This window comes from Sitodiplosis mosellana, unplaced genomic scaffold (genome assembly GCF_009176505.1).
Source record: "Sitodiplosis mosellana isolate CC-2019 unplaced genomic scaffold, AAFC_SMos_1.0 Smas_scaffold_6181, whole genome shotgun sequence".
Taxonomy (NCBI): Eukaryota; Metazoa; Arthropoda; class Insecta; order Diptera; family Cecidomyiidae; genus Sitodiplosis; species Sitodiplosis mosellana.
The window spans coordinates 2,567,241-2,590,244 of record NW_022601422.1 but is presented as its reverse complement, the minus strand read 5'-3'; the positions used below and the strand labels follow the sequence as shown (position 1 = coordinate 2,590,244).

The window sequence follows — 23,004 nt, the reverse complement described above, 5'->3', positions numbered from 1 at the left end:
CAAATTCCATTTGATTCGAAAAAGCTTTTCAGCCTGTCACAAAAGCGGGACTTAATCTAATTGACGAATGATACAAGATAATCAAGTGAAACTATGTATCTCTCGGAATTCGGTCTATTTTATTGGTAATGCTATTTTTCACATACACACGAACTTCAAATGAAATCAACCGCAGATTGTTGTGACGTTCTCGGTTTTGATTATAATGTAGCAAAAACTCGGGAGGCATCACTCAAAACGGCGACGACGACGACAACAACAACAACAGCGACGGCAAGAGAAAGAGATGAAGTGTGTGCGCGCTCGCGAATACAACCAACAAAAATGATTTATTTGTACCGTTTTGTATTTTTACCTATCAACAACATCGCAAATATATATGATGAGAGATAGAGCGGGAGAGGAAAAGAGCGAGTTCAAAGATCTCAAGCCACTTGTCTGCGTTTCTATTCTTCCTTATTTGATCAGTTCCTTCGTTTCATCGCTGGTGTGGTTGTTGTCGTTTTTTCTTTGCTACGCTCTGTTCTCTTGTGCCGTCTTCGTCGCTCTCCGTTTATCGCTCCAACTTTTTCGAACAAATGAAAATGCTGTTTTGTTTGAGTTTTCTAGGTTTCTATTGAAATTGAGTGTAGTGCTACTTAAGGCACAGAAAATGATGTGCAGTTTTGATCATAGCACCATTGTATGCCATCGCTCTCTCTCTCTATCTCTATCTCTCTCTCTCCCTCTTGTGCACATTTTGTGTGCAATGTATCACAAGCAAGAAAGCAAACGACCCATGGAATTGCTTGATGACTTGCCTGCAAATCGTGTATCATTCCTTTGTTTTTGGCTGCAATCGACGAGATATTTGCTAAGAAGACTTTTCATTGTATTTGGATTTGGCTTTTGGTTTTTCCCATCGCGAAAAGATTTTAAGTTTTCCTATGGCACTTCGGATGACAAATTATGTGCATCGTACACGAAAACTCAATTCCTTTACTTCTGAATGAATAAAAAAGGAGACGGAGAATGTGCAAAGGAAAGCAAACGCTGCATGTGACTTGTTTATGATCCCGTGCTTAGTGCCTTAGCCTTTAGCTACTCTTAAATTCACAATCAACGCAGAAAAGCAAATATGAAGAATTTGCACGAGGCATATACCAAAGCAGCGAGTACTCGATGAAAATCTCAAACATCCGAATGGAAAGGAGATTGCATCAACGCATGTCAAACGATAATGATACAGAACGCACCTGCTACGAACAACTACTCTACTATGAAACTTTGAATGAAAACTTCTTTTCAAAAGCAAACGAATTTTTTTGTTGAAATTTTTTTGTTGAAATTTTTTTGTTGAAATTTTTTTGTTCAAATTTTTTTGTTCAAATTTTTTCATTGAGTTTTTGTTTTCAAATTTCCCATCATTTTCACAATTTTACAAATTCTTTGATCGACGATGGTTGAATGACACAAAAAAAAAACTGTATCAAAAATCCTAACGCCTCTGGCTATTTAATCGCTTTAATAGCATTAAAAATGTGATCAAATTGCTGGCTTGATTGTGCTCATTTTAATTGTTACGCCTGAATTGCGCTCAAAGAGAATATGGCCGGAGGTTCATTTGTTGCCTAATGATTTGATACACGGTGTCTTTGTTATGGCATTATTGTTTTCTCTTTGGATTCGCGATACATATATCTCTTCTCGTCGGTGTCAAACACCACCAGAAAACGATACAAACAGGGATCAATGTTGAAGAGCTGATTTTGCGTAAACAAACATGTTCCAACGATATATTTTCGATTAATTGAAAATATAATTGTTGAAATTGAGAAAAAGAACCGGAGGCAGTGTTTTTTCTTCTTCTTCTCCATGTGCCAGGGTCCTGTGAGATGGCACTTAATGCTTGCTGTTTCATAGTTGAGCAGAGTATGAATATTGCAGCTGCATCGCCAAACGGCCGTCATAAGTTTCGCATGATTGATTCTATTGTTAGTGACTCTAATGCACTGTTGTGCGTCAGTTTTCTTTTGCTTCAGTTGAAAAGATCCGCTTTTTTCTCATTTCAAACGTTTTGAATGGAAAAACAGTTAATTTTATTACAGAGAAATAGCAGGCACAAATTAAAAATGATCAAAAAACGAAAACAAATAGGTAATAATAACAAAAAATGTAACAAACGGCCCCAAAAAAATCGAAGAAATGAGAACACAAGAACGAGATGAAATTAAAAAAAAAAACAGTAATCAATCCAAATCAAAAATCGGATTTTGAAGTCAGAAACTCCGAATGAAATGTTATTATCCAGTCGAAATGCCAAAATACATACCTATTTGGCCGATCCAAAAATGGTCCCTCATACACATTTGGTTGGTGTGAAAACGATTAAACAATGGATGCATGTGAGTGTGAGTGTGTGTTTCATTTTTTTCCCTTGCGCATCGAAGGATTATAATCCGTATTTGTGTGCCATGCGACACATAATTTAGTGTGAATAATGACAAATAAACGGAATACTAATAAAACGGCTGGCAGCCCGTGTAAATGGCGTTGATGTCGTCTCATTTACTATTGAATGCGCATTGAAATACATGCACCTCTCATATGATACGGCATGCGATGTGAATGGTGAAAATGTGTGTTTGTGAGCGTGCACGCACTTTTCAACATGATTTTAATTTACTTCGGTGGAGTTAATACGTTCATTTAAATCCTGTTTATATTTGAGCTCAGCCGAACAGGCGCAGCAGCGATGTGATTGTCGACACAAAGTTGTTAAAATTATGCGCTGTAAGAAATAGAACAAATGTGAAGAGGGTGCGAGGCTCGATTTTGCATGTCGACAATGCATCTTTAGCAAAATTTGAATGGTTTTTGTGTTGGACGCCGTCGTTTTGTTGATGTGTTCCATTCGTTGTAATTTGAGCCGAATCTTTCTTTTTGCCTGCGATTTCGAATCAGTTAAAGTCAAATACATTGTCAGCACAGAAACTGTGTGTTCCCTTGTCGATGGTTGCTCGTGTGCAGTCGCGTAAAAATGGAACACCAGAAGTGAACATCAGATGACGACGACGATGGCTGTGGTGGGTGGTCAAAAATGATTTCGAACATTTTTTTTTTTCCCTGAAAACAAAATCGTGTGCCATTCCAAATTTGACAATTCAAGTAGTTATTTTAAGTGCAGCGCTTCATTTCAACAACGTGTGCCAAGCGTGTATATTTTCTCCGTCTCGATGTAATTGTTCGACACATATTCGGTTCCTCATTTTACATGCAGCGACAGAGCTGCATGTCTATCGTCCAATTTTTCAATTTAGATTTATTAATACACACATCACACCGAATATTATCGAATTGTCGGAACTGCCAAGAGAACGATGCGAGAATAAGTATTTGATTTCACCGTTAAAAACTGATGTTAAGAACTGAATGGGACGAAGAAAAAAAAGAGCCTGAACCGGGTGCAATTCGTTTCAATTCATGTGCATTAAAGTGCAGTTACGCGCGCCCGCACTCATGCCGCACAAGATTAGATTTCACGAAATTCACATTTCAGCTAAGACCAAGCCAACAATCTTCACATGCCAAACGAAACAATGGCTGTACGTGAAATATGAATGCCGTAAAGAAAAAGTAAATAAAAAAGCCAAAAATAAAAAAATGAATGAAAAGTTGGTCATTGTACGTTTTCATTTAAAATTCTAAATCTTGAAAAATCTCTGAATGAAACAACAACATTTTTCATCGAAACTTTTCGAAAATCGGATTCAAAACAACACATAAACAGTGTACATGAATTAGAAAAACCATGGCATCCCTTTTTACATAGTAATGATGTTTGTAATTCGATCAAAATTTTATGAAATCGCAACCAACGTCGATTCTGAGTAGTTAAATAATTCATAATTTTACATAATCCGCTTATTAAACATACACACACGCTCTCTCTCTCTCTCTCTCTCTCTCTCTCTCTCTCTCTCTCTCTCTCTTTCTCTCAAAACATTGTTGTGCCAGTCACCCTTGTGTGGCTGATATTTCGTTGCGTAAACGAGCCCAAATTATACTCTCTTCAGCGGCTGAACACAGTATTTTAATAAACATGTTTGCATCAATAATATTTTCTATCGGATAAAAATAGTTGCATCACATGTGTGTGTACGTCACACAGCTCATATATGGAAAATCAGAATATTCGATACTCTCTTGTCAAATTAATCAATTACATTGCTTCTGGATTATATTAAAGCCAGTGGTAAATAAATCTCTAGCTTTCAAAACACAAGCTCTATATAAATACACGAATTGTATCCATGAACAACAGAAAAAAAAACGATGGAAATTACAGACATGGAGAGCGAGCGAGTGAATGAGTGAAAGAAGAGAGAAAAGAGTGAGAAAAACACACAGAGAGAAAACTCGGAAACAAACATGAAATTGATTTTGGCGACGCCCCAAAAACGACAATCTTTTTTGTGGCTTTGACTTCGAGAAAGTTGGAGCAAAGAGTGAGAGATAATACGTTGAGATATAAAATAGGTGGATATAAATCCAACATTGAGACGTATAAATGTCTGCTCGTAGATTATTCAAGCCGAGTTTAACGCGATACGCATCAAACAAATCTGTAAGTTATGCAGATGTACTAAGGTGGTCAGTTGATTAATTTTTGTCCGACTTCTTTCTTCCATCTCTCGAAGCGAACGAATAATATGGTTCAGCCGAAGAATTAATACAACATCATTCATTTTCATTTTATTTTGATTCCATTCTCCACGTGGATGAGGGCCTCAAGTTGAAGAGTGTTTTATTTCGTCTCATTTCTGCTCTGGATATGATTTTATTTTCTGACATGTTCCATGATCATACTCACGTTTGCATCGAGATGTAAACGGTTTGGGCCCGGTTTTAGAATCTTGAGTCTTTTTTTTTTTTGGAAAGTATTTTCAGTGTGTTTCAGAGCTCACATCGCATTTGTGGCTCGTCAAAAATGCTTAGATTGATATGTATGAAGCTGGCAAACATTTACTGGAAACCTGTCAATCATCCAAATCATCCTAATCGGCTTTCAGGCCACAATCACTGCTACTGCTACTGTACACGGCATACACAACAACAACAAAACCAAGCGAGAATGAACGAAATGAGTCTCGGCTTACGACAAATGGATATATTCAAAATACACCCTTCGTCATTAATACCGCCAACCAATCAGGACGAGAGTCAATTTGGAGAAGAATTTTTGGATGTGAGTTGCAATGGCGTTTGAGCATGAAGCATTTTGTCTTCTGACCTGAATCTTCGCCTTGAAATGCCAACAATTTTCAATGTAATTCATCCATTACAATGGCTTTCATTTCTTCTGCATCGCGAATTCTAACGCACACAATCAATTGATTCGATTAAGAAACGCTAATGGAAGCCGTGAATTGGGGAAATGTCAGATTTTAAACCCTTTCAAGCTGCAAACCAGATGATAAGAAAGAAGGAAATTTTGTGTGAGAGAAAGAAATGCTTCATTTTGAAAATTGAAGGGCATTGAAACACACAGATGCTGCATGCAGTTTTTGTCAAGATAACGTGAACCAAAGAGCCGAAAAATGAATGTAATTAATTTTGCCAATGACTTAAAATTTGCACATTTTGAATTCAAGTGGAAATACTTCCGGCACATAACATTTTCTTTGGCAGCGGCAGCTCCTTCGGCTTCAAGTGCGATTATACTTCGACAAAACTCGTACAGCCTTGCCATTGCCACAGCACTTCTTCAATCTAACATACACTCTATCCCACATACAACGCTATTTGTTCGCTCGATGCTTTCATCGCCCGTGTGATACGTGTCATATTACCGTGGCGCTGGCTAAAGTTCACTCAACATTCAAATTTTAATCATGTTCATAAGTTTGCAACGAAGCCTTCATTCGCTTCATATTGCTGTGCGCATATTTTTTTTCCCTGGCTGGATCTTGGCACTCGTGCACCGAACATGACATTACCAAATTAAAGCCCAACGAAATTGTTGTCAAAACTTTTACACGATTTTTTTCCCGCTCGCTCATTCGTTCACTAGCACGATGCAAGCAACAGTAATTATTATCATCGTCAGTGTAGGACTTTCCGTAAGTGCAATGTCAAAAATTGTTCATCAGCGCAAAAAATGTGCATGAAAAAATTCAGTACAAGCACTTTTTGGTGCATGGAATTCAAATTAAACATTTCTTGGGCAAACGGCATTGACTGAGTGAACGGATATGGAATGGCTTTTAATTTCATCAAAGGCTGATTTTATTTCAAACTTTGCGTATGGAAAACTTGAACATCTAAACTTTTCTTTGGCCAACCAATTCGTGGCGTTCTCCATCCAAAAGTATAATTCGTTGACTAGTCTCCTCGGCGACAGCAGCACCAAGTGTTGAACACCTTAACCTTAATTTGCCGTATTTAGAATGACATTCAAATCATAACAAAATGATACAATTGAACGCAATATCACACTGTTGTTGAACCGATCGAACGAGTATTACAGAGGATTAGAAGCCGCATAGAGTGTTGAATGGTACGATGACATCAAAATTACTATATTCTGCTATCGGAAAAGCCGATCGGACACTGTTTAATAGTGGCGTAAATCGGCAAATGCGAAATTTTTTCGCATATTTGCGTGTGGCCTTCAATAAAGTTGACGCACAGCGCCTCGAAGAAGTTGGACCGGATCGATTATGTGCCGAGTGGTAAGTCAGCATCAAGCATACCAATATGGAAGTGTTCTCAATACTAAACTCCGATTTTTTTTTAACTCGAAATTTTCATCCGATTCACCTTTCGCAGGGTCATTAAAAATGGAGGAGCTGTTCAATTTAAGAATCATCAGCAGCCAGTGAAGGAATACAACTCACTTAACACCAACAATTCAGCACAGATTCGATTGGTCGATGGAACGGATTCATCCATCATGGCCCTTGGTTTTGAGCATTTCAAGGGTTGCAAAGCAATCGAACACATCATTCTGAACCGATGCAAGCATATGGAAAACGAGGCACTGGAACAATTGGTATATGTGAAGAATTCATTGAAAGAATTGCAAGTGACCAATTGTTCGAATGTTGTCGAAAGTGGCCTACTGTCATTGAAGCAATTGAATCATCTGCAGAAGCTTACCATCTACGGCTTTATTTACATCAAAGATTTCAACGGCGTCGTAAGCCAATTGAAAAAAGATCTGCCCGGCTGTGAAATTGTTACCGATAAACAATGACCATTGCGTCTCACCAATTTCCGCAATTATTTTGTCTCTTTCACTTCATTGATCTAGTCGTACGTGTGTGCGTAAAACTGTTGAAATATTTTCGAAATAAAAGTCTTCAAAAGGTTCTTAGAGGAATTCATTCTTCTTATTTTAACCATGTTTTTTTTTGTTTTATTAAGATTACATTCAGTAAAACAGATCCGTAAGTTCTTTTTTCGCTTATTTAAATGCATATTTCATTTCCATATAATATACAGACAATTCAAATGATCAAAAAGGAATTTTTTTTTTTAGTTTCGCTTTCGTTTTATAGAAAAAAAAAACATAATTTATTTACACGTTTTTCTTCGATTTCGGCAACGTCATAGCTCAGAAATCATAAAAAACAGCTTTAGAATGGAATTTAAAGAAAATGTGTATGTTTGTGATGTATGAAGGAAAAAGAATCGACCAAATATGAGTGATTTGTCTAAATTGGCGGTAGAACTTCATACAAACCCAATAGAAATTACTCTCGTTCTTTTGATGTAGTTTCTTTTTGAAGCTTTATCGTTTGAATTTTGATATGAAAACGATTTTCTCGATTCAGTTCGAACCATTTTTTTTTAGATGAAATTTTATAAATAACCATTCAGCATAATTTGTTGACCATTCTTAAGACAAACGGATTCATTGGAAATCATTTATGCGACCACGACCCTGAATTCCACGTGCACGAACACTTCGACGACCTCTGTTACGTCCGCGTCACCCTGTAGACAATATTTTAAGAGAATTTTATTCTAAGTAATTTGGAATTGTTGAGAGAAGATGAAAAATATTTTCTCGGTTAAAATTGTTGGCAATGCATAAAGTGTCGATTTCTTTTTTAAAATAAAAAAAATGCAAAATAGCTATCAATTCTACAAAAAAAAAAAATCATTTGAGAAACAATTAAAACCCAAGAATTAAGAAACCATTGAAAGCCAATATAAATGTTAAAGTGGAAAAAAATGTGAATTTCTAGACAAACTGAAAAAGAGTGTGCATTGAATGTTCAGGCGAAAGTGTTTGTTTTACCTATATTGCTGGTCGTTTTTTCCAGAAAAGCTAAAGGATTGTTTCCCGGCAGAACGTTTGGCACTTGTCCAAAGTTGCTTGGCATTGGCATGCCACCACCACCAACATTTCCACGCATCGGGACGCCGCCTTGTTGCATAAACATTTGTGGTGCGCCACCAACCTTTTTTTTTTATTATTCATTAAAATGCATTAAATGTTAATCTCAGAATTGGTTTTGTATTTTGATTTTCTTTTTTTTTTCGATGTATTTGGACTATTTTCATTAAATTTATAAGAAAAAAAAAATATGTTGAGGTATTTAAAAACGCAGTCCCATCGAGAAAGAGTGAAATCATTTCACATGAACATAAATCTGCGTTTGTTAAGTTTCAACAGCGACACATTTCTGTGTCAATTTTGCTTTATTTGCGCAAACAACATTTGACGTCAAAAGAAAATTCTTTATTTGTTTTGATTGGCATCTGAAGTTATTGACTTATTCTATATATCTTTTCTTTGTCCACAAAAAATGGCCAGTTTAAATAGTCTACATTGTTTGTTTGTTATTTAAAAAATAAATTTGCTTAAGCTAAACAAAATCTAACTTCATTGCTAAAACAAAACTGCGCTTGAAACTCACTTCAGTAATATGGTAGAAATAAAGAAACAAAAATTTAACGAATTGTGCTCTTAAAATCTAATGAGGTCGGTACAGTTGTTGGATTGTGTGTGCGTGCGTGCGCGATTTATTGATTCCCTTTTTGAAAACCGCGATAACTATTAACTGCTTGTCCATCTCTCTCTCTCTCTCTCTCATTCATTCACTTTTGCTTATTTTATTTGTGGGAAATAATTTCGGATGACAAACGTCAAAATTCAATTTTGCTTCAATTTTTCATTTCATACTTTTTTTTTTATCGTTTAGCCAATTTTCCGAACTGCAAAATGCAAAAGAAAAATGTAAAACAAACAGAAACACCAAATTTTATTGGAAGAAAAAAAATGTTCTTACGAAATTGAGCAGATGCAATTAAAAAAAAAAAATATTTATATAGAAAATATGAGAGAAAAATAATGCAATAAACGTTTGTCAATAACACATTTCTATGGAGTGATCAGTGATCACTGATCAGACAAATGACAGAAAATATAAAAATTGCAACAAAAACATTCTGCATTAAATATGGCAAATGGACAAAGTGATTTGTGAGATATAAAAAGGATTCGGACAATGAATTAAATAATCGACAACTCAAATGAAATATTAGCTTACCTGCATTTGTTGCATGTGCATCTGTTGGGCTTGCATCATATGCTGTTGTTGTGGCTGTTGAACGAAGAATTTTACGTTTTCATTGATATTTGTTGTTTTTGCGCTTGTAAAAGTCAAATTTCAATAGTTGTACCTGCATTGGCATTCCTGAAATTGGCATAGCTGGTCCAGGTAGAGGTCCACCTGGTCCAGGATGACCAGGATGTGGCATATTCATTGGACCGGCTGCCATTATTCCTGCATGTGGTGGCATTCCACCTTGTGGAATTGGGCCCATCTAATCAGAAGAGAAAAAAATTACCTCGTAATTCCGACAACACATTGGCAAACGTGAATTTTCATCGAAACAAACCTGTGGTGGTATCGGTGGTTGTTGCGGTGACGGATGTGGCATATGTTGTGGCTGCGTGTCAGACAGCATATTCTTCCATCGTTCAATACTTTCATAGTGTTTTTTGATCATTTCATCTTTGCGATTGATTTCCCATCGCAGATCTACATTTTCTTCCTTCAGCACCAATTGTGGCTTGAGCACGGACAGCAAAAATCGTTTCTGTATGAAAAACGCCTCCATTTGGCGTGCCAAATCAATGAATTTCATTGTGGTCAGATCGACTTCCATGCCGATTTCATCCTTTTCTACACCAGTCGACGCCTCTTGTTTGGTGAGCGCATGAACACATTCCTACAATTGAAACACATTTTTTTTTTCGCATATCAATTGATCGTAAACAGAATAAATCGATGGAATTGAATGTTTCCAGTTGAAACTCACCTGAAACGACTCTTCGAATTCATCGACCAGATTTCCTGTACCATTTGATGTTGATGCCATTTTACAAGCCCACACAAACAAACAATGTCAAAAACAAAAACGAAAAAACTAAAACCAAAGCAATTTCACGGTGAGCTTGTACGTTGAGTGTTCGTGTGTGTTTTTTTTCCGTTTTGGAATTGTTAATTGGGAGCCGTCATGATTCTAATCGTTGGACTAATTGCAAAGTTGGACTGAATTTATTACAATAACATACGACACAGAATTGCCGCTTCGTCACCGATTCTATGGTTTTGCGATGCACGGAGCAGTTTTGCAGGCAAATGAGATGCTTGCATTTGACGTTTCTGTGTCGACCATGTGGTAACACCAATCCAGTTAAATAAGCTGCGACTGAAGTCAAGAAATGAAGGTGAAGTTTTTAAGTAGAAAAAAAAATCACAAAAACTTCAGGTTTTTCCGTTAGTTCAACGATATTTTTCAATCATTCTTCCAAAATCAACCTAAAAAACTTAGAAACCAAATAAAAAAAATGAAGAAATATCGTTGGAATTCATTCATTTTGCTACAGCTGAATGTTTTCTATTGCTAATCGTTCGTCAAAGTCTCGCTCCTTGTTCAAGAGATGGCGTTGAGCGGCGAAAATAGAATGAATTCGAGGTAAAGCTGAAGTCGATCTGACATTTGACGTTGACGTGTCGGCTTTAATTTTTTGTGTATATTTTTGTCGCGGTGGCCAATTAGATTATCTTCATAAAATATCATACGGTAAAAAAAAGGAATAAGTATTTTGTTTTTCGGAAATCGCAACCAAATTCGCTCGACTTGTAATTTAAAATTCATGTTTAGTTCAGAAACCAATTGAAGCATATTCAATTTTCTGTAAGTCATAGGATAAATTTTGATACAGTGTTGTTTTTTTCTTTCTTATGAGAATCACTCGAGCCGAAACCTATATTCTGTACATGCAATTAAAATAGGGACAAACGTAAAGTGTTGAGAAAATACATCAGCAGCCAACACACTACACCATTAATGTGAATGTTCTGCCACAGATTGTGTCATCGTTGTGTAAATATACAGCCGAAATGTTTGCATTCAGTCGAAAATAAATCTGATCGTATCATATTTTAGCAGTAAGAGTGAATTTGTTCTAATTGTGCCGTATGCGAGTGAGTTAATGTGTGTGTGTGTATGAGTGAGAGTGTATCTGTCGTTGAAAAAATAGGGAATAATATGTGCATCCAGTGAATTCCAATTTGTATGCATGTATAATATTGACCGATTTCAATGCGAACCACATGTATGGCAATTTTCAGTAAAATCGACCGACTACGGTCTGCCATAAAAAAAGACAAACAAAAATAATTAAATATTTAAATTGGTTACAGTGTGTGCGAGTACACTGTAATAACCAAATTGTCATTGTAGCCGTTTCGGTTTCTTCTGTTTCCTACTGACACGTTGGAAGTGTTGACGTTTTAAGACCAAATTTATAATAACAAAAACTTATTGCATTCTTTAGTTTTGGAACGAAGCTTTAAACGCATCAAGTACATGCAAATTCCGGTATTGTCGTTAAGCTCATGTATAAAAATCCCAACAAACTTTTGAAAAAAGATAATTAAACAAAAGTTAGTTACTAGAAGAAGTGCAATTTTTGCTTACGATGTCATCAGTTTGTTGGTTCTTGGAAACGTTTTGAAATTTTTAAAATCTCAGAACATTTAATTCGATTAGTCGATCGATATTTGACGATATTCAATTAGGAGAAATTTAAGTACTTACAACCAGGTGTTGTCTAGTTGGTTTACTGACAAGTTATTAGAACAAAATTACAGTTATCGATGTGTGTGTGTTTTTTCGGACAAAATATTCACAAGCTTTTTTTTTTTTGCAACAAATTTTCAGGTCTTTTCATTTTATTAGGATTGGTACAAAAGAAAACCAAATTATTAACAACGCATCGCAAATAAGGGACGTGAATCATGAAAATCAAGGAGTTACAAAAGACAGTCAACATTGCCTGGTCACCGGCACAGTTGAACCAATTATATTTGGCTGCCGGTACGGCCGCCCAGCAAATCGATACATCACTCAATTCGAATGCAACATTAGAAATCTACGAAACCAATTTGACCGATCCCGGTTATGATCTGAATTTGAAAGCCTCTCAGAATAGCCCATATAGGTAAGGAACGATGTGACCATGAAAATGCCCTTTGCAAATGATTGTGAATCAATTCTATGTTTTCACCGTATGCAGATTTCAGAAAATTGTATGGAGCCCATTGAGGAATCAGGGTAATACGTGTGGAATTATAGCAGCTGGTTGTGAAAGTGGTCATTTGCAACTGTACAGCGCATCAAAATTGTTAGCTGGCGAAGATGCGTTGGTGGCATCGCAAGACAAGCACACTGGTATGATGACGTCATGATTCGAAATATTTCGAAAAATAAAGAAGATATACGTCCCAAGTGATATCGATTTTTTTTTGAAATTTCATTTATAGGCGCTGTTCGTGCACTAGACTATAATCCATTCCAAGTGAATTTACTGGCCTCTGGCGCATCGGAATCGGATATTTTCATTTGGGATTTAAATAATACCACAACACCGATGACGCCCGGTACAAAGACGCAACCATTGGAAGACATCCAAAACATCGGTTGGAATCGTCAAGTGCAACATATTCTCGCCTCTGTGTTCAGTACGCGATGCGTGGTGTGGGATTTGCGTAAAAATGAGCCAATCATTAAACTTAGCGATACACAATCGCGTGTTCGCTTCCGGGCATTGCAATGGCATCCAACCATCGCAACACAATTGTGGCTTGCATCCGAAGATGATCAAGCACCGTTTGTTCAGTTATGGGATTTGCGTTATGCCACTGCACCAGCTAAGGTTCGTTGGATTTTGCTTGGAAAATTGTTTTTTTTTTTTCTTCTATTTCAATTCTTTTTGTTCGGTACAGACGCTAAAAATTCACGATCGTGGTATTCTGGGTTTGACATGGTGTTTGAAAGACACCGATCTGATGGTGTCTTGCGGTAAAGATAATAAAATTTTGTGCTGGAATCCGAATGGTGAACCGGGCGATGAATGCATCTCCGAAATTGCAACGCCACTTCAGTGGTATTCCGATGTGATTTGGTGTCCACGGAATCCAGCCTTGATTGCCAGTTCCAGTTTAGATGGTGCCGTGTCAATTTACTCACTGTACGGCGGTACACAGCATCAAGTGCAAACATCAAATAAAATTGCCGATTCGTTCCCCGGCATGGAACATTTTGCTCAGGCGCCAACGCCACAGGCAACCACTCAAATTGTCTACAATGACCTGAAAAAGCCACCAAAATGGATGAAACGGCCAGTTGGTGCCAAATTTGGAGTGAGTACCTATTAAACAATGGCGGTGAATTAATTGGTCTTTTCTAACCATGCGTGCACGTCTGTTTTTAGTTTGGTGGGAAATTAATTACATTCCGAAATGAGCCGAGTGCACCGCACACGATCAACATAAGCCAAGTAACAACTGAGCCAGAACTCGTTGAACGATCAACTAAATTGGAAGAGGTATTAAGCAATGGCAACTTCATTGATTACTGTAAACAACGCGCCGATGAAACCGAAGATCAACACAGTCGATACGTTTGGTATTTCTTAAAGGCCAACTTCGAAGCAGATCCACATGCCGAAATGCTGAATTTATTGGGTAAGCGTCACATGAAATTACGGTTTATCAAAACTTTTCCATCATTTTGAACTGTTTTCTCGTTGAACAGGCTATAACATTGAGGATATGCGTGGCAAATTTAATAAATACATCGAGAAGAATGCCGACAATGACATCGATGCCATCAACACTCGGCTCGCCGATCTTGTAAGCATTATATAATCATTTCTTATCGGAATGTAGATACTAACCACTCCCGTCGATCCATTAGGCTTGGTTTCACCATGAAACATTCATGTTATGTAATCACACCATGTGTTTACCCATTTCATTTCCCATGCATTATCACGCATTTTTTTCCCGTTCATTCATTCATTTCTGGTTGACTTATCAGTTTTGGTCGTCGTTGTTTTCATTCAGTTCGTTTTGTGTTCAATTTCGGCTTTATTTTTAAACATTTGTTTTGTTGTTGTACTAGCCAATACATATCTAGTGTTCGTTATTAAATTTCATTGTTGCTCGGTTGAATTATTCAAAAAAAATTGCTAGAACGATTCATCGGATGTTGAAGGAGCTACGTCTAGTTCGACAACATTCACTAGCACTAACGATAGCAATCTGTCGGTAAGATTTTCTCTGCACATTCTGAATACAATTCCATTTCATCATACAACATTGGCATCATTGGGTTTTTGAGTCTTTAAGTCGAATGAAGAGTTTGCTTAGCTCCAAATCTAACCAAAAATTAAGAAAAAACCGATTCTCCCAACAAAAATGAAGTAATCCCTTAGTAAAAGTCTGATAAAAAATTGTATTTAATTTCCAGGGTCAAGATAATGCGGCCATTTTTGACAATCTTGCTTCGCAACAAAAGTTGAAGGACGATTTGGATAGCAGCAATGAGGAAATTCCGTATAAAATTCGTACTGGTGACGACAATGAAGGTTTGATTTGTCAAGCTCTCCTCACCGGTAACATTGAATCGGCCGTTGAACTGTGCATCGATTCCGATCGTATGGCCGATGCCATAATTATTGCGACCACAGGCGGATCGGATCTATTGGCACGCACTCAATATCGTTACTTGAAAAAGAGTCAGGGCTTCTTATCGAATATAATATCGGCATTGGTCACTGATGACTGGTCATCAGTGATTTCACAATGCACAGCAGATTCGTGGAAGGAGGCACTCGTTGCAACTCTAACGTACTGTCGTGAACATGTGCCTGTGCTATGCGAACGTCTTGGAGAGCGATTGCAATGCGAGAGTGGCTCCAATTTGGCGTCCATTCAAAATGCAATCCTCTGTTACATTTGTGCCGGCAACGCTGAACGTTTGGCCGAATCATGGTTGGCCGCACAGTCAACCACAGCAAATGGTGAAAGTGTACCGTCGACCCAGGAATTACAGGATCTCATCGAAGTGGTGATTCTTTTCCAAAAAGCCTTGGAATTACAGGGTCGAAATGTGAACGCAACGGGTAAATTGGCTGAGCTATTGTCACAGTATGCCGGTTTATTGGCTTCACAAGGAGCATTGAACTCAGCGCTCACATATTTGGGCCCGTCTGAAGCAGCCGATATTGTTGAATTGCGCGAACGACTTTACTATACCTTGGGGCATAAGCAAGCCTATGCAACAAATGTTCGCAGTCAATCACAAGCGCAGAATATGTATGTGAAGGCACAAACACCAAACAAGTTTGGTCAACGGCCATCGAATGGTAGCATTCAATCGCCACTAACGGCTACATTCAACAATAGCTACAATAACAACAGCTTCAGCAATAATAGTTACAGTAATAGCTTCCCAGCGGCTGCACCAACCACGGCATCGCCACCAACGTGGGGTCAGCCAGTTCCATCACATCCGCAGGCACAACCATGGAATTCGACACCGTTTGCACCGAGCAATGTGGCGCAGCCAAATCCAATTTTGCCGCCAGTGCAATCAAAACCACCACCAACTCAACCACCACTTTTCGATCCAAGCGCGCAACCACCCAGACCATCGAGTGTTAGCTCACAAGGTGATTATATCTGTGTTTCGCTGTATAGCGGCAAATTTGCATGTGAAAATCGTTTTTTTCATCATAGAATAAATTGTCAATCGATTTTTGTTGCTTTCTCTCTCATTGCTAGGCACAGCACCAGTTGCCCGCAGTAAATACGTTTTGGATCCATCAGTTCAGTCAAGTTCTTCCTACGGTCAAGCGCCTGGTTTGTATGCATCGCAAAACCAAACATTTGGATCACAGCAACCGTCGTACGGATCGCAATTCAATCAACCATTTAACCAACCAGTATCGAATCCAGTGCCTATTGCTAGCATAGGTCAATCATCAATTCTGAATCCACAACCAATCAACACATTCGCGCCTGGTTTACCACCAATCGAAGTTGCTCAACCGGCAATTCAGCAGAATATTCAGAGAAATCCAACACCTCCACCCGGATGGAACGATCCACCTGCATTGAAATCAACGCGACTGGTAAGTTGAATCGATTCCAGTTCAATTTTTTTTTTGTTGAAATCTACTCAACGCAAACACAAATTTGATACAAACTGCGCACAAATTGCCGAAATACGCACATTTGTGTAAACAGTTTGAGCAAACGAAAAAAAAAATGATTTTTTCTGCATATAAATATTTAGCAATCGCCGCTTCGTTCGGGTTTATCGGTGATTCAATATGAAAATATGTCAGCTGTTCATGCCGGCACAAAGAGATGGAATAAAATCATTCGTGGCCATCAGCGCGAAAAAGAGCATCCTCCAACCAAAACTACTGCATCATCAAATGACAATTTGATGAAGGTATTTTGTGTTTGGTGTGCGAAGAGAGATTTTTGACTCCTTTTTTTTTTCTAGTTTTTCGTTTCCAACTCGCTGTTCGTTGCATCACCATTTTTCTTCTAGTGATTTTTTGTTTGACCAATATGGCTTTTGATGTCTTTTTTGAAAAGCTTTCATCCCGTTTTCTAATTGTTTTCAAGATTCAAATCCATCTGAATTTATACTAACCGCATACGAAAATATTGTTTAAATTGTTTAGCATTCAAATGTCACACTTCATACTATTAAATATTTTAATCAGCGAATGCGACCAATTTAATTTTAACATTCATTCATACGGATTTTTCAATTAGGAAAATGAGTACTTTTTTCCCTACAAATTCAGAGAAAAAAAAAGTAGTGAAACCTTCTGAATTTTATATCAAAAAGACTCGGATTTGACAAAACAAAATGTGAATTGAGAAAGAGAGCAAAACAAAAATGATGACTGATTCGATATTTGTTTTACAGCCGCCAGCCGTTCAACCGACCGAGACAAATGCCAACGTAATCACACATCCGTTGTTTGGCGTCGATCCAAATCAGAATCAAAATGGTTACGGTGATCTATCAGGTGGACAATTCGTTACGTCTCCAAATGCATCATATCAGGGTACATACATGACACCGCAATTACCTCCACAACAACAGCAGCAGCCGGCACACCAATTACCATCAACTGGTTTTCCACCGCAGACACAAACGTTCCAAACCCAATTGCCAAACGCTCAGCCACTGCAATTTTCCCAATCAGCTCAGCAACCGTTCGCCAATTCAGAACCAATCAAACAGAAACCACCACTTCCCGAAGAGTACATCTATATGCAAACGGTTTTCAACGAGCTGCGTACTCAATGCTGCAATGTAACCAACAATCCCGTAAGTTCTTGTTCAACTTGGCTCATTTCGAAAGAAAATTAGAAAAACATAAATTTTATGAAGCGTTTTTTTTTTTTGGTTCTAAATTCGCAATATTTTCAATCATTTTAGCAAACCAAACGGAAGTTGGATGATGTTTCGAAGCGTTTAGAGCAATTATATGATTTATTGCGTGAGAATAGGGTAGGTTTCAATTTGAAATGTCTTGGATTTAAACAATAAAGAATTGAATATTCATTCATTGGTTTGCTCTTTCAGTTAACACCAAACACGTTGGGTTCCTTGAATCAATTGACTCAGTTAGTTCAAATTGGCGACTACGCAAATGGATTGGGGCTACACACGCAAATGGTATCTGGTCCAGACTTTTCTCAAATTGCCGGTTTTATGCCGGGCATCAAAGTGCTACTGCAAACCGCCATGCAACTACAAGTTTGCTTGAGATGAGCTAAAGCTACTTAACAACACTTCAATTGCGGCAATTCAATTTATTATTTCATTAAAGCGGCGAAACACAACACTCGAATCTAGAAGCTTTTGTAATCCCCGTCTAGAGACGGTGTCGTCCCAATGTTTTCGTTTCGTCTCAATGGTTTGTTTATTTCAATTTTTTTTTCTCCTGCAAGTCAATCGTATGTATGCATTTCTATGCCTTTTTTTTTCAGTTAAAATTCATTTCATTTGTTCAGAGCAAAGCATAGAGTATATTCACTATATTAATTACGAGATAAAGTAGCAACACGTTGAAAATGTAAAAAAAAAATGTATTAACATCAAAATAATGAATAAAAATATTATCAATAAATAAATTGAAAGAATTCATTTTTAATTTGATTCTATCACGGGTGAAAGAATGGTTGGAAGAGTACATTTGTGATTGTATGAGGTGACAAATTTGGTTAGTTTTGCGTTTATCAACGCATATATATGACGCAAGTGCAAGCATAAGTGAAATGAAGAAGTTAACGATAGCAATGCAAAACAAATGAACACAAACAGTGTGAAAGAGCGTTGACCGGATTGTTTTTGCGAAGCGACACTTATACGTACGCATAACGTTCGAGAAATGCCATTTATTATGATAGCAAACCATTCGTGATGAGATATCATTTAAGTTACATACATTGTTTTCTTTTCGTTTCACATTCTATACAGGGTGTTTCCATGTTAATATTTGTACCACCTATTGCTGGAGTCAGGACCTATCTAAAATATGAGAAGCACTTTTCTGAATACAGACGATATGCCATAACGTGGTTTGCAGCATTTGCACTCAATTTTGTTACACCCTGTATATAGAAATGTGGAAAAATAATCTTATAAGCAGGTCGAGCGCGACCACAATCAGGGAATAAAATAAAATAAAAGAAATATAAAACCAAGATTTTCTTTATTAATTGATTAGTAATATTTGAACAGAAGTGCTGTTTGAACACTCTCACGAATATACCGTTTTCACAGTGTTAACAACATAAAAAAAAGGTTTTTTTTGTGTTTGGTAATTTGAATAATTGAATTCATAGAAGTTTGGTTTTTGATTATTGGGAGAAAAAAAGAACAAATGTTGCCACTTGTATTACTAATTTCGATGACGAGCCAGCTGTTGGTGATTGAAGGTGGATGGTGGGCACCACCAAAAGAGCTCATTCCCGAATATCCTGTGAAAGTTGAGTTGTACGGAACAGTTGAACAACAATTAGATGCATTTGGTAATGACAGAAATGTTTTTCCATCAATTGCAAAATTGCACACGAGTTTTATTGAATATTTCAGGGAAGTTTCGAGAAATTCGATCTGCAGTCATCAGGATGGGCCATTGTTTTTCGAATTATGATGATGAAATCATCCGTTATGGATTTTAATCCAATTTTACCGACTCATTTCCATACATTGTTCGTAGTTGCGATGCTATTGAGTCGATTCGTGATTGCTTTACTAATACAATCCCTTCAAACGCATCACATGAATTGGCTGAATTATATTTTTTTGGTTTTATTAACATATGTTATAAAGAAGATTATCCTATTGTTCGGTGTTTGGATTTCGTTGAATCAGAATTGAATCATAAACGATGCAAACGTTATGAATTGGATGAAATGAAACCAAAACTTTATCAATATTTTGATGTGCCATATTTTGAAAACTCCAAAAAAATTGAGAAACTAGCGCTTAATGTATATTTTCGTGCTTTGCATGCTAATTATAGTGAATTTTTTCAATATGTTCAGGAAAGAGAAGAATATACAGAGAAAGTCAAACGAGAAAATACATTTGACCAATACGTTCAGATGAAAAATGAAACCGAACAGTGTATTAGTAGTGCACAATGCAATATTCCTTCCTCGCCTCAACGGAATGATGTGCAAATTCCCTGTGATTGTTTGGAACTGATTCGTGATTGCTTACTCGGTATCAATACAACATTGCCAAATTACAAAGCTCACGATTTTTTCTTTCGAACTGGTGAATTTGGCTGTTATAAGGAAGATTTTCCCATTGTGAAGTGTTTAGAGTTCAGGCATAGTTATATGATACAGATTCCATACATCGGTTACAAAGAAAAAATCGAACGATGTGTACGCTATGAATTTGATGATTTGACACCGAAAAAATATCAGAAGTTTGATGTACCATTTTTCTATGATTCTAAAGATCCGGATAAACTAAATTTTGCTAATGTATCAATGATACGTTATACCATTCGTTCTATGTTCGTATCCTTTCTCAAAATGATTACAACAATTGATGCCACATTTTGGTTAATATAAACAATAAATAAAACATTTCTTCAAATTGAAAAACAAATCATAATTTCAATTTACATATTACAGATATGTTATATATGCATCGTTTTTACAATAACACTACATGAATTGTGGAGCTATTGGATTTGTTTTTTTTTTTTTTTTTTTTTGAATATTCAGACACGATATCTCATGAACGCCTTGACCGATTTCGTTCAAATTTTGAATGGAGATCTCTTTTATCGTCCATTTGTTGATTAGACACTCGAGGTAAGTTGTTGAAGAACTCTATTTTCGTTTAATGCTAAAAATTTAGTTTATTGAAAAAGCCATGGGTTATATTGAGAGTAAAGTAAAAGAGGGGAGTAATTTCACAAGAGATAAGAAACAAAGCTATAGAACATTTCAATGCCTGCTAGCCGGACGTTTAATTTTTTAACACTTGACACTAGCGCCGCATATAGTAAGAAGTTAAACTACACACGAACTCCTATATCGATCACCGTGTATAGTGTTTACAGTTGTGACTACCGGCGCACTCGTTCGTTGCTAGCAGGCATTGGAACATTCCGATTATTACGCATAGAAATAATAATACAGCACAGCACACAAAATATGACTGCACCATTTTACTTCAAAGACATCGACCATTCCACACGAAATTGACCAAGAATTGGATCAACCATCTCAGAATTAGCTGAAAAATTGCATGGACTTTTGTTTTCTATAGAAAATGAGAAAACCAAAATAATATGACTTTCGCAAAAATCGATTTCTCGTGAAAATTACGTGAGAATAGACTCATAACAGGCCATCATAGGTGAGTTTTCTATGCCATAAATGTAATTTTGTTTGCCGATTTCGAGCATTCGCTTGTTCTGCTTGACTTAATTGAGAACATATTTCACATTTTACATAGTTGATTTCCATTTGTTGTTAGTGTTTACGTCATATTTTAATGTTTCATTTTCATTACCATGTCAATTTGAGCAGTTTTATAATGCTTTCGTAAGAATACAACATTTGTTATTCAACGATGTAATTTGTTCGTTGGATAAACTCGATTTTTATTGAGGATGGGTCTGTTTTCTTCAGTTTCATGCGATTTTAAAAATTCGGAGTCAATGATTTATCGAACCAATCATCGGTTTTACGTTTCATTAGATACGATTCATTTATGCGTGGTAAGTATATTCTGTCCTCTTGTGATGGTAGCAAGTGCAATATATCTGTCTGACTGGTTTTCGTCCTTTTCCATTTTTTTTCTTCATAGCTGCTTATTAATTTTGAAGTTGTAGTAAGCCCAGGAGCATAAATGTCAAGAAGAGCTAAGATTGGCTTGATGTCAGCACTAGCGTTGAATATGAAGTTTATTGACTCGTAGTGAGCTAGATAGAGTTTTATTCACTTTGTTTTTGGTTCATTCTGGCAATAGTATGCAATTTAAACAGGCAAACGGACAAAAACTTCAAAATCTATCCAGCTATTCACGCAAGATCGCTTTGTTCGTATCTAAATACATGGGAGAGATTTGACGTAAAACACCAAGACACCCTCTAGACGGTACAGCTTGAAGATTCAAAGTAAACATTGTCATTTACGCACACAGAGTCACACACATACACAAGCATCGAAAGTACCCGTGTACTTTGACAGTTTGATGCTATCCTCGCCTAGAGGGTTGATGTCGTTTTTGACTCACCAAGAACACGAGCATGATTCACGTATGAAGTTTTAATTTAAATTTTGGATGTGTGTTAGATAGATATATGGATGGATGAATATGTGCGAATCCAAATTTAACAAAATAAATTATTCCTTTCCAAAATTGTACACATTTTATGTGTAAACTATAGATATTGCTTCTTTTTATTCAAAAACTCGAATTTTTTGAATCTAAAAATTCTGGAAGTGGGTTTTGGTGGTTTCTCAGGATTGTTCAAAACCGCTCCTGGTTCTGGAAGTGGATCCTGAGGATGGACCCGTACTGCGATAAAAGCCTATATAAACAATGTTATTATATTTGACAATATTTGACTCGATGTCAATGACGATGTGGCAGCGCCACCTATAGAGATTCCTTATTGAAATAAGTGGAACTATTGAGTGCGTACACCATATCGCACGTAAATTTTCAACATGGCAGCGCCCATAGAATTGAAAAGTTAACCGATTTCGTAGTCACAAATTATCGCTGTACGGATGGACCAGGGCATTGTCAAACCCAGTCTGATCCATCCTGAAGATCCACCAAAACCCACTTCCAGAACATAATTTTCAAGGTGAATGTTGAAAATATTTCGAAATAATACGGATTTTGGTGAATCCCAGAGAATGTGAGAGCAAAGAGTGAAATATTGAAATTTTAGATGAATTTTAAGTTGCGTGAAACCCCTAGGCTAAAATACATGAGACAATACATTCCAGTGATTTCGAGTCTCCAGATGGATCTATTTTTACATTAGAAGATTTAATTTAATGACACAAAAATCAAATAAAATCCTTGTTCGATTTAAAATTACTTGAATAAATATTGACAATAATTTCACGA

General features: G+C 36.8%; 3 protein-coding genes across 24 annotated transcripts; 2 read left to right on the top strand and 1 right to left on the bottom strand.

Moving 5' to 3' along the window:
- Nucleotides 1–6,438: 6,438 nt before the first annotated feature.
- On the top strand, nt 6,439–7,382 carry LOC129576306 (ATP synthase subunit s, mitochondrial). Its single transcript, XM_055461183.1, has 2 exons — nt 6,439–6,713; nt 6,811–7,382. Exons 1-2 carry the CDS (start codon nt 6,544–6,546, stop codon nt 7,235–7,237), a joined length of 597 nt encoding a protein of 198 aa, XP_055317158.1. The 5' UTR covers nt 6,439–6,543; the 3' UTR covers nt 7,238–7,382.
- LOC129576305 (mediator of RNA polymerase II transcription subunit 28) lies at nt 7,355–10,457 on the bottom strand. Of its 2 annotated transcripts, XM_055461181.1 has the most exons (6): nt 10,318–10,457; nt 9,895–10,227; nt 9,676–9,819; nt 9,543–9,596; nt 8,288–8,450; nt 7,355–7,980 (listed from the first exon to the last, which is right to left on the bottom strand). In XM_055461181.1, exons 1-6 carry the CDS (start codon nt 10,375–10,377, stop codon nt 7,976–7,978), a joined length of 759 nt encoding a protein of 252 aa, XP_055317156.1. In that variant the 5' UTR covers nt 10,378–10,457; the 3' UTR covers nt 7,355–7,975. The 2 variants fall into 2 exon arrangements, with proteins under 2 accessions (XP_055317156.1, XP_055317157.1); XM_055461182.1 differs by lacking the exons at nt 7,355–7,980; nt 8,288–8,450 and adding an exon at nt 8,648–9,207.
- A 161-nt stretch (nt 10,458–10,618) lies between these two features.
- LOC129576303 (protein transport protein Sec31A) lies at nt 10,619–18,518 on the top strand. Of its 21 annotated transcripts, none has more exons than XM_055461166.1 (13): nt 10,685–10,729; nt 12,229–12,508; nt 12,584–12,738; nt 12,831–13,222; nt 13,293–13,709; nt 13,781–14,033; nt 14,104–14,201; nt 14,821–16,024; nt 16,137–16,486; nt 16,651–16,812; nt 17,302–17,709; nt 17,821–17,892; nt 17,968–18,518. In XM_055461166.1, exons 2-13 carry the CDS (start codon nt 12,306–12,308, stop codon nt 18,154–18,156), a joined length of 3,903 nt encoding a protein of 1,300 aa, XP_055317141.1. In that variant the 5' UTR covers nt 10,685–10,729; nt 12,229–12,305; the 3' UTR covers nt 18,157–18,518. The 21 variants fall into 21 exon arrangements, with proteins under 21 accessions (XP_055317155.1, XP_055317141.1, XP_055317145.1 ...); XM_055461158.1 differs by lacking the exon at nt 10,685–10,729 and adding an exon at nt 10,964–11,085; XM_055461162.1 differs by lacking the exon at nt 10,685–10,729 and adding an exon at nt 10,997–11,199.
- Nucleotides 18,519–23,004: the final 4,486 nt, after the last annotated feature.

Coding starts and splice junctions, on each gene's coding strand:
- LOC129576303 (XM_055461166.1), top strand. CDS start 12,306: ATGAAAATCAAGGAGTTACAAAAGACAGTCAACATTGCCTGGTCACCG. Junction 13,223..13,292: donor ATGCCACTGCACCAGCTAAG/GTTCGTTGGATT, acceptor TGTTCGGTACAG/ACGCTAAAAATTCACGATCG. Junction 16,025..16,136: donor ATCGAGTGTTAGCTCACAAG/GTGATTATATCT, acceptor TCTCATTGCTAG/GCACAGCACCAGTTGCCCGC.
- LOC129576306 (XM_055461183.1), top strand. CDS start 6,544: ATGACATCAAAATTACTATATTCTGCTATCGGAAAAGCCGATCGGACA. Junction 6,714..6,810: donor GATCGATTATGTGCCGAGTG/GTAAGTCAGCAT, acceptor CACCTTTCGCAG/GGTCATTAAAAATGGAGGAG.
- LOC129576305 (XM_055461181.1), bottom strand. CDS start 10,377: ATGGCATCAACATCAAATGGTACAGGAAATCTGGTCGATGAATTCGAA. Junction 9,597..9,675: donor TTTCAGGAATGCCAATGCAG/GTACAACTATTG, acceptor TTCGTTCAACAG/CCACAACAACAGCATATGAT. Junction 8,451..9,542: donor TGCACATGCAACAAATGCAG/GTAAGCTAATAT, acceptor TAAAAAAAAAAG/GTTGGTGGCGCACCACAAAT.